The sequence below is a fragment of the Carassius auratus genome, chromosome 3 (genome assembly GCF_003368295.1).
Source record: "Carassius auratus strain Wakin chromosome 3, ASM336829v1, whole genome shotgun sequence".
Lineage (NCBI taxonomy): Eukaryota > Metazoa > Chordata > Actinopteri > Cypriniformes > Cyprinidae > Carassius > Carassius auratus.
The window spans coordinates 27,849,794-27,860,981 of NC_039245.1; the positions used below are offsets into that span (position 1 = coordinate 27,849,794).

General features: G+C 40.6%; 1 protein-coding gene across 1 annotated transcript; it reads right to left on the minus strand.

The window, feature by feature from the left end:
• Positions 1-206: 206 nt before the first annotated feature.
• On the minus strand, positions 207-10,983 carry LOC113042138 (transmembrane protein 235-like). Its single transcript, XM_026200728.1, has 2 exons — positions 10,596-10,983; positions 207-893 (listed from the first exon to the last, which is right to left on the minus strand). Exons 1-2 carry the CDS (start codon positions 10,765-10,767, stop codon positions 742-744), a joined length of 324 nt encoding a protein of 107 aa, XP_026056513.1. The 5' UTR covers positions 10,768-10,983; the 3' UTR covers positions 207-741.
• Positions 10,984-11,188: the final 205 nt, after the last annotated feature.

Sequence of the window (11,188 nt, forward strand, 5' to 3'; positions counted from 1 at the left end):
GCAGAATCTATTTGTGTGAATTTCTAACATCCACAGATAAGGACACAACTATAAGAAATAAGTTCTGCTTGGGAAAACATATCTAAATGAAAATAAACAATGCGCTGTTAAGTTGTGTGGATTTGTGAATTAGATCTAAACACTTAATGTTAATAACGTTCAGGACTTGGATTGTGCACTTTTCTCTGTCCGTTATTTTTCATGTGTATTCACAACATCAAAATATAATGAATTTGTCACATAATAACAAAATATAGCTGGAGAAACTGGAGTTTCAAATTATGCTAGATGTAAACAGAAGGTCTTCCAGTTATTTAAAACAACACTGATTTTGGTCAGTAACACATGCAAGCCAAACCAAAATACCCCAACCAAATAATTTTGGTATGAGTACATTACACCCCTGTTTATTTTTGCCTGGAACATAATTTGGATCAGGATAAGAACATAAATCCCCTAAACACATTAAACACAATAATTCAATATCTTTGCTATTCATTACTCCAGCCTTTGTGGATTTGTATTATTGAGTTATTAAAACCCCTCGCTGTGTGAAACCATTCCCTCTGCTGGAGCACCTGACATTTTCTCTTTTCTTTCATTCCCATTATGTTTTATACATTGTGTTTTATTTCATGTCCCACTGACCTATACAGAACACAGACTCCAGCGATACCACTGCTGAGACCTCATTTCATTTCAGCTGATGTGAGTAGATGTTAAATATATGTCATGTAGCTGTTAATGGGACTCACTGCAGATGAGGAAGTATGCAGCGATGCAGGAGAGAAGAGTGGTGCTCTGAGCCAAAGATGCCACCAGACCGAAGATCCCCCCAAAGACCAGCAGCACCAGGCTGAGAGGCAGCAGGACCACTATGACCCTGTGCAAGTCTGCAGAGACACATACATGCCTTTATTACATGATCAGTGTAACCTGCTGCCTAGGGTGACCATATGTGCTGTTCATACGGGACACGTCCCAGCCAGGATTTTAATAATGCCTTAAACATCCAGAGCAGTTTGACCAATAACATGCAGTTATTGTACATAATTGACCAATCGTGGGGCTGCGTGTGAGAAGGTGAGATCTAGAGGCAATGATCAAAGCGATGCAAATATGAGCACGAGTTTGTTCGTTCGATTGACTTAAAGCATCACTGTGCACAAATCCCCCCCCCAAAAAAAAACAAAGTGCGCCACAATGCTTCAAGTCAAACGAACGAACAAACACGTGAAAGCGATTCGAAAGCATAAGGAGCCATCTGCTCTGCTCTTTATAGATCTCATGAATGTTACAAAATGATCAACCTGCACAGTGCAAATAGACAAAACCTGGATATTTTAGGCAATATAAAAATCCTGGCTGGGACGTGTCCCGTATGAACAGTGAATATGGTCACCCTAAGCACTGCTGCCACACATTCAAGTTTACTTTTTGAATGCATAAATATTCATAAATCTTTGGTGTTCTCAGATTTAGTAAGCTCTTCTTGCTTTAGTGTTACACAGTCATTTAATCATGTTACATTTTAATCAAGTCACTTTTCAGAGATAACTTCAGTTATTCGGAAATCTAAATCAACCACCTGTCAACTTGATCCACTTCCAACTCAATTAATTAAAGTATGTCTGTCAGTTATTTTGCCTTCTATCACTGAGATCATTCATTCTTCTCTTATTTCTGGCAGTGTTCCCTATATAAAGTGCATTAATAACTCCTGTCCTCAAGAAACTAGGTACTGATCCAAATAATTTTAATAATTTTCATCCAGTTTTTTAACTTGACATTTTTATCTAAAATCCTGGAAAATGTTGTTGCAGCACAGGCACATGAACATCTACTAATAAGGAATTACTGAAGAACTAACAGGTGATTATTCATTAAGACTTACCTCACTACTATTAACTACTAAGGAAGATGTGTTAACTAAGTATGTAATATAATTTAATGATTGTGTTAAGTAACAGTTAGTTATTCAATAACTAATATATTCTGTCATACCTACTGAAGAACATCTCGGTTAGGTACGTAACCCTCGTTCCCTGATGGAGGGAATGGAGACGCTATGTGGAACGACATATGGGGTCTCACTTGGGAGGCCAATCATCTCTGAATTTAAGAGAAAATGCCAATGAAAATTGGCTAGTGGATTAACATACCGGAGCCACTCCCCGTGCCAACGGGTATAAATAGGGCGACAGGTGCATCCACTCATTAGGTTTAACGCTGAGGAGCCGAGAACGTGTCTGTGCGAGCAGGCTCACTGGGGGAAACGCATACTTGCTTAAAGCCCGAGGCCAGCTGTGTGCCAGTGCGTCTATGCCCAGGGGGAAGCAAACAGGTCTACCTGGGCTTCCCTGAATCGACTCCAGATCAGCTGGACCATCTGGGGATGGAGTCGCCATTCTCCGGGGAAAGTGAGCTGTCGTGAGAGCGCGTCGGCTGCATGATTGAGCTCCCCCAGGATGTGGATAGCGCGCAGCGACTTGAGCCACATATGACTCCAGAGGAGGAGATGGCGGGCGAGTTGAGGCATGCAACGTGATCGTAGACTGCCCAGTCGGTTGATGTACGAAACAGCCACGGTGTTATCCGTGTGGACCAACACGTGCTTGTCCAGCAACAGCGGACGAAACCGTCATAAAGCTAGATGCACTGCCAGAAACTCCAGACAGTTGATGTGCCAAAGCAGTCGAGGTCCTGTCCAGGACCCTGAAGCTGCCTGCCCGTAGCATTGTCGCGACCCTGCCTGAGTTGGAGGCATCTGTTGTGACAACAATGTGCCGGGACACTTGTTCTAAGGGCACACCGGCCCGTAGAAAGGCAAGGTCCGACCAGGGGCTGAATAGGCGGTGACACATCGGTGTGATGGTGACACGATGTGTACCGCGGCGCCATGCCCATCTCGGGAGTCGGAAGTGCAACCAGTGCTGAAGTGGCCTGAAGCAACCCGAGTGGCGTGACTGTGGCTGCGGATGCCATATGCCCCAGGAGCCTCTGAAAGTGTTTCAGTAGTACCACTGCCCTGCCTCTGAAGGAACTCAGGCAGTTCAGCACTGAGAGATTCTCTGCACAGGGGAGAGCTTGCTCTTCTCCCGGTTGACCTGAAGCCCAAACTGACTGAGGTGCCGGAGCACCATGTCCCTGTGATCGCACAACTCCTCTCGGGACCGGGCCATAATGAGCCAGTCGTCGAGATAGTTGAGGATCCTGATGCCCACTTCGCAGAGTGGGGCAAGGGCGCCCTCCGCGACCTTCGTGAAGACACGGGGGGACAGGGAGAGCCCGAAGGGGAGGACCTTGTACTGCCATGCCTGGCAGTCGGTACTACCCTCGTGCATTGCTTTAAGTGCCTTGGCTTGGTGTACCTGCAGGATAGCCATAGCATGCAGGGTGGAGGCAGCTTGGCCCGCAGCACTGTAAGCCTTGGCAGCGAACGCGGCCAACAGCTTACAGGCCTTGGACAAGAGACGCGGACGATTCCTCCAAGTGGCGGCGTTTTGCGGGCACAGGTGCACCGCAACTGCCCTCTCCACCTGGGGAACATCCACGTACCCCCTGGCTGCCCCGCCATCGAGGGTGGTGAGGATGGAAGAGGGAGACGAGCGGCTTCTGGCCGTGAAAGGGGCCATCCACGACTTCGTCACCTCTTCATGCACCTCCGGGAAGAAAGGCACCAGAGCAGAACGAGGTTGCGAGCCGCGTCCCATGCCGAGAAACCAATCATCCAGCCGCTAGGGCTCGGGACTGGGCGGTGTAGTCACCTCCAGCCCTATACTCACAGCTGCCCGGGCAAGCGTGGCCGACAACTCCAAGTCAGAATTGCAGCAGCGACAACACCCAAGGGGGGCAGCCCCACCGAATCCTCATCCTCAGAGGTCGTTAACTCATCCCCCGATGCAGCAATCGACATCTGATTCTCGGGCGGCGCACCGAAAGACACGCTGGGACCACCGTGAGACGGCCCAGCAGAATCAATCGGCAGCTGCACGGGACAGGCGCTGCGGGAGGAGTGAGAGGTCCGTGGGTCGTGGCCCAGCAGAGAAGCTCTCACTGTAACCCTCAGATCTCCCAGAGCGCCAGCCGGTGGTCCTCTGCTCGAGCCAGAGAAACCGGGACGGGTGGCGACAGAGGGGTCTGCTGCACTCCCCTTGAGGAGTGAGAGAAGTGATCGCAGTGCTGCCATGTTCATACGCCCACAGTAGACACATGAATCATCCAAGAGCGCAGCCTCAGCGTGTTGGATGCGCAGACACTGCAGACAACTCTAGTGTCCGTCAACCGAAGACAGGAAACGACTGCATCCAGAAGGACACAGATGAAACGGCATCTTGAAAAAGACGCGAATCGTCCGTGATTTGCTCTTTTAGAACTGTTTTTTTAGCCTAAACGCCCAGGGGAATCGCCGTTACAGGGACACTGCTGTACCTCGCCGTCACACCAACCAGGAACAGCTCCTCAAAACAAAGATGAATTGGCTTTGTAGTGACTGCTCTCATCAACTATTCGGCTCCGAAGCAAAAATCTAATGAGTGGATGCACCTGTCGCCCTATTTATACCCATTGGCACGGGGAGTGGCTCAGGCATGTTAATCCACTGGCCAATTTTCATTGGCGTTTTCTCTTAAATTCAGAGATGATTGGCCTCCCAAGTGAGACCCCATATGTCATTCGACATAACTCGTAATGACCGACATAAAGGGAACTGTTAATTATCTACTAGTTAAGGTTCAATAAAAATAACTGAAATAACTACAATTACATTGAATTGTGACCCTTTCAAATAAATATTAGTAGTAGCAGTAGTATGGAAATTCTATATTAATAAATGCAATACATTTACACAAGTTTTTATTGTGTATTGAATTGTTTTTTGAGTGTTTTGTAAGAAATCAGCTTCTGATAGGAACCCCACCACCACTCAACTCAAGTGCCTTGTGATAACTTACCTTAGTTTCTATATTTTATATACATTACTGTATGTGTGCCTCTTCAGCATATTAGATTCAACTATACCACATTACCATTAATTTAATACTTGTATGTAAGGCAAGGATTGAGGGAAAGTGAAAATACAGGTTACCAAATAGTAATTAATAAAGAATTATCAAATAATTCTGCAGGACTTATTTCAACCTGAAAAATTAGGCCTATTCTGAAGTAAAAAGAATACTGGGAACCCATTAGTAATTAATAAAGAATTATTAGATAATTCCTCAAGAATCACTTAGAACCTGAAACAGTATTCTAAAGTGAAAATATAGGGAACCCATTAATAATAGATGAAGAATTATTGGTTGCACTTTATTTTAAAGTACATGTACTAACATGTCCTTATAGTGTACTTACAGAGCATTTATCTAAGAAAGTTCTGGTAATACAACGTAACTACATGGGGTAGGGTTCAGGGTTAGTACCTAGTTATTACATAGTTATTGTAATTATATAATAAGTACATAGTATGTACCTGAGGAACAGGACTGTAAAATAAAGTGCTACCGAATTATTCGATAATTCTGCTAGAATTACTTATAACCTAAAACGGTTCTAAAGTGAGTCTATTAGTGAATAATAATTGCTAAATCATTTTGACTCATAAAAACATCAAATCAAACTTACACAAAAATACTATAAAATCATAAACTTTATAAAATACACAAAACAACTTGTTTACGATCTTTATTTCAGATGAGAACATTTCTTTATACAGCATGTTTTATTCCATTTTAACATGTATACTGCCCACATTTGAACTAACAAACATTTTGTATTCAAAAGTTAAACATTTAAAATCAAACTGTTACTTAACACAATCAATCAAAACAAAAATTGTATTACATATTGATTAGTTAACACATCTTTCTTAGTAATTAACAGTAGCGTGTAAAGTGTTAATGAAAAATTACCTGCTAGCTCTTCAGTAATTCCTTATTAGTTATGCAGTAAGTAAGAAACAGTATTCTAAAGTGTTACCAATAATCTATAGGAACAATTCCAATCAAGTTTTCGTTCCTGTCATAGTACCGAGACTGCCTTTGTCAAAATGTCCAATGGTTTATTGGCTGACTCAGGTCTTTGTTTGTTTGTTGATACTTTATTGATCCTTTGCAGGAAATTATATTGTCACGGCAGCTTAACACTCAGACACCACATTTGACAGAACAAATTACTTCCAACCAATCTACAGTTAAACAACAACAACCAAAAATAAATAATAATACCTATATAGAATATTCAGTAACAGATGCATATTCAGTACAGAACATTCAATAACAGAAGTAAATATAGAATATTCAGTAACATGTGAATATTCATAACACATTAAACCTTCTAATGGCCACTGGTACAAAGGACTTCCTGGTACGTTCAGACTTGCACTTTTGTGCAATCAACCTATGGCTGAAGGTGCTCTTATTGATCAACCCCAGCACATGGATTGGATGTGAGGAATTGTCCATGATTGATTTTAGCTTAGATAGCATTCTTTTCTCAGCCACGTGCTCGATCACATCAAATTCAGTCCCCACAACCGAGCCTGCTTTCTTAATCAATTTGTTACCTCAATTTAGATCTCCCATGCGAGCACCCTCTCCCCAGCACACCACAGCAAAGAACAGAGCACTTGCCACCACTGTCTGATAGACGTTGCACAATAGAGGACGGCAGATGTTAAATGACCTCAGACTTCTTAGAAAATAAAGTCGGCTTTGACCCTTTTTATACACTGTCTTTATGTGGCTCTTCCAGTCCAGCTTATCATCTAGCTGTACACCGAGTTATCTGGGACTGGAGACCAACTCCACTTCACTGCCCTGGATTGTAATTGGGATTATCGGTGTCTTCTTCCTCTTCCTAAAATCCACAACCATTTCCTTTGTTTTTGAGATGTTAAGTTGGAGATAGTTGTGGTTGCTCCAACCCACAAACTGTAATAGTTCTCCTGCACTCCTCCTCTTCACCTCCTTTAATTAAGCCAACAACGACCGTATCGTCTGAGAATTTCTGGAGGAAGCAACTGCCACTATTGTACTGAAAGTCTGCTGTATAGATAGTAAACAGTAACGGGGCTAGCACAGTTCCTTGCGGCACCCCCGTATTACTCAGAATAGTATTAGAGACACTATTCTGCAGACGCACGTACTGTGGTCAACTGGATAAATAGTTCATACACCACTGGACCAGTGATGAATCCAGCTGCATCCTCCTCATCTCCTCACACAGCAGTTGGGGCTGGATCGTGTTGAAGGCGCTTGAGAAGTCAAAATAATTCAACCTCACAGATGCATCAGGACTGTCCAGATTTGCATAGGTTCTTTGTAGCATGTAAATAAGGGCATCATCCACACCCATGTTGGACTGATATGCAAACTGCAAAGGATCCACGTAATTTGTCATACTGGCCTTGATGTTTATATTAGTCTTCTATTTATATTAGTTCTTCTCGATTTAACTTCAGTGTTTCACAACATTTACCATGAAATTCTATTAGACAGATTGCAGTGCTTTGGAATTGTGGGTACTTCCCTGGCTTGGTTCACATCCTATCTCTGACGTGATTCAAATCTAAGTTATCAAGTATTACTACAGGTGTCCCAAAGGGTTTCATTTTGGGCCTATTCCATTTCATTTTTCAATCTACTTTATCCTAGAAGTTCTATTATGGAACACAAATCTCCTGTTCTTCAACATCTGCCGTGGCTTCCTGTTAAACAACTTGTCGAATTTAAAATCTTACTTCTTGCTTGTAAGACATTGCATAACATGCCCCCTTCCGACTTATCTGATCTACTTTCAAGGCAAGACAAGACAAGACAAGGCAAGGCAAGGCAAGGCAAGGCAAGGCAAGTTTATTTATATAGCACATTTCGTACACAATTGTAATTCAAAGTGCTTTACATAAAAGAAAGTAAAATAATAATGAAGAACAAGAATAAAACAAGCAATTTTAAAACTTTTAAAATTATATATATTTTTTAAAACTTATTTAAAATGAATTTAAAACAGTTAGAAAATGATTTCACATAAAATGAAATAAATAAAAAAACAGTGAAAATATAGTGCAATCAGTTCGGACATACCACAGTGCTCATTTAATAAATGCACAGCTAAACAGATGAGTTTTAAGTCTAGATTTAATTAAATGTGACTAGTGTTTTAGCACATCTATACTTTCAACATATGTCCCCTCTCAAACTCTTAGATCATCAGATACATTATCTTTAGTCATTTCTCGTATGTGTCTGGTTTCTATGAGGTTCTCAATTTTTTATTTACGCTGTTCCTTATCTGTGGAATTTACTTCCACAAGATATTTGTGATAGTGACTTTTAGAAAGGCATGCAGTGATATCTTTATGTATGATTGTATAGATATGATTGTGGGTTTTAATTGTTGCTTATTAACTGTTTTGTGTGTTTTATTTGTATGTATGGTGTCCTCGAGTGTCATGTAAAGAGCCCATAAACAAAATGTATTATTAATATCAATGTAGAAATCTGAAGCACAGGGGACATTTTGTCCTTTCAGGTTCAGTGAGTTTGAACTTGTGACCATTGGGGGTGTGTGATATGTCTTGTTTATGATAATGTCATAATTGTTGTTTCAACAGTGTGGAAACTGAAATTATTGAGTATGCTACTCACTCATAAAAACAAACAAATATGATAGCCTAGTATAATGTAGTTAGAGTGACCCCAAAATGTAACAAATGAGGGAAAAAATCCCCCCTATTCATTTTTTTAACTTACATTTTTAAAGCAATTTCAAAAGAACAATATTTTTTCTCAAAGATCAGTATGACTGCAAATGTGATATTGATTTTATTTATTGTTTTATTATTATTATTTCATATACCAGATCAATAAACAAGACATTTATATTGTCAGTTATATTGTCGGTAAATTTTCTATTTTGACACCAAAAAATTGATTATCTATGAATATTTAATTTGTTTCTAAATTAGTCTATTTTAAACAAATCAACATTCATAAAGACAGTCATTTGCTTGTTTCTTGTTCCAGTCCCTTGAACAAAATGGTAAAATGAATAATTCAGTGACTCACTTATTAAGATCCTACCTTGCTAAATTATATATTTTGATCTTCACAATATCATTTTGAAAACATTAATCTCATAGCATTATTATATGCAATTTTAATTGCGGTGTAAATGTATCTGATGGCTGCATCTTTGCCACTTTTGAGGTGCAAAAAATGTGTTTTATTGATTCTAATGTAATTTGGTCGATAACAGCCTACAGTGTCTGATTATTCTAACTGAACTTATTGATTAAATGTAAGTGGTACATGAAAGATACTTCATACATCTAATTAGCTTAGAATAAATTGTCCTGAAAGTGAGCTTGCTAGTGGAAATCAATTTAAGATGTAAGGGTTTCTATCACTAGCATGAAATAATCACCACCAGAATATGAAGAATATGAAAAAGCTTTGGGAGTCATTTGTCCACAACACAAACCAGCACAAAATCACACTCAGCAAAGTAGCTTCTAATTTATGTTATCGACAAAATCCCAGAAAATATAGAGATATCCTCTTTTCTGTCAATGTGCTGTAGCACACCCCTTCTATGACTACTAACCAAAGACCATCAGTTTTGATAATTGTGCAATCTCTCTTCTAATAAAGGTGGGCAGTGATGGATCAGGATGGATGTCATGCTGTGAATACAGCTCTTAAAGAGACAGAGGATACACTAACCATACATAACAAGCCTATTTCCAGCGTCACTCTCTGATTATGGCTAATGTGTAGATAGCTTTCAGAGACTCACTTAAAAGGTGCTTCTCCTGCTCGGTGTGGTCGGAGGTGTCCGTGTAGAATGAGATGTCATGATAACTGCCATTCTGTCCTGTGGGTCACATTGAAACACCAGTCAAGTAAAAGCTGCTAACACCCATTATGCTTTAAACAGTTGCCTGCAAATCAATTTTCTTGGTAATCTCGACATATTACTCCTTACGAGGAAAAGCAGCATTTGTGTTAGAGGGGGAACTATCTTTACAGCAATTAGAATGAAATCGAAAACAGATCTTTTAATGCGACAGATTTAGTAACTGTCATCACATCGCATCTAACATTAAACATTAAGAATTGTGCGAGGAACTACTTCTCTTTTTAATTGCCTTTAGTGCCATTAAAACAGCTACAGAACTGGACGAGACATTAATTATGTGCTTAATGGAGACTCAGGCAGTGATGAGGACTGTATCTGTGAATACTTGTGAAATAACTTTCTTTACAACCAGTCAAACCATATGACAGTTTAGTGCTGCAAGAATAAGATTACAAATGCTTTATCCATTTAATCATGAGACACATGAAATGTAAAACAGTATGAAGGATAATGAAAAAATGCACATTAAGATCATGCAGGCTACTTCATCAGTACTCAGTATTAAGGCTAATGTTTAATGTTCACATGAACATTTTAATGTAAAAAGATTAATTGAGCAATGATTAAATTATCTTACAGAAGATGAAGAGAGATCACTGTTAGAGTATACTAAATGTGAGCAACAGATGCACAAAACCCGACATCAAAGAAGCTCAAGTTGTCTGTGTTCATCTTACCTTCATATATCCTCCAGAGTCCGGAGTGAGAGCTGCTGTATTCCAGGCTGGAGTTCTTCCCTTCATCCACATCTATAATGTACCAGTATTCAGTGCCAATGGACAAGGCAAGCAGGATGAAACTGAGCAGCCCGCACAGACCCGCAGAGATCACAACTGTCCCAAAGTTCATCTTCGTAGTGCTACAATCCCTCTAATGATTTGAGCGCTGAAGGCTATCATTCAGGTCCTTTAAAGCCCAGTGCGTTCAGAGCCATTAAAGCACATTACTCCATCTTAATTTCTCCAGATTTATCCAAGCTGAGAGAAGAATCAGCTCTCAGGAACAGCTGGATGAAGATACTGCAGGGTTTTTCTCTGCATCTCTCCTGCACAGCTGTATATGGAGTGACAGCAGAAGCTCTGAACGCTCTCAGTCTACTCTCTCACCTCACCCTCGATCTTTGTGCTCCATTTGATCACCAGGGACGAGCTGCTTTCTCTACCTTTCTTTGAGATTGTCATACTCAGTATTTTTTGCCTCGTTTTCCAGTAAAAACTTGAAATATTCTTAAATCAATATACATTTACTTGAGGTGATAAATAACACGATT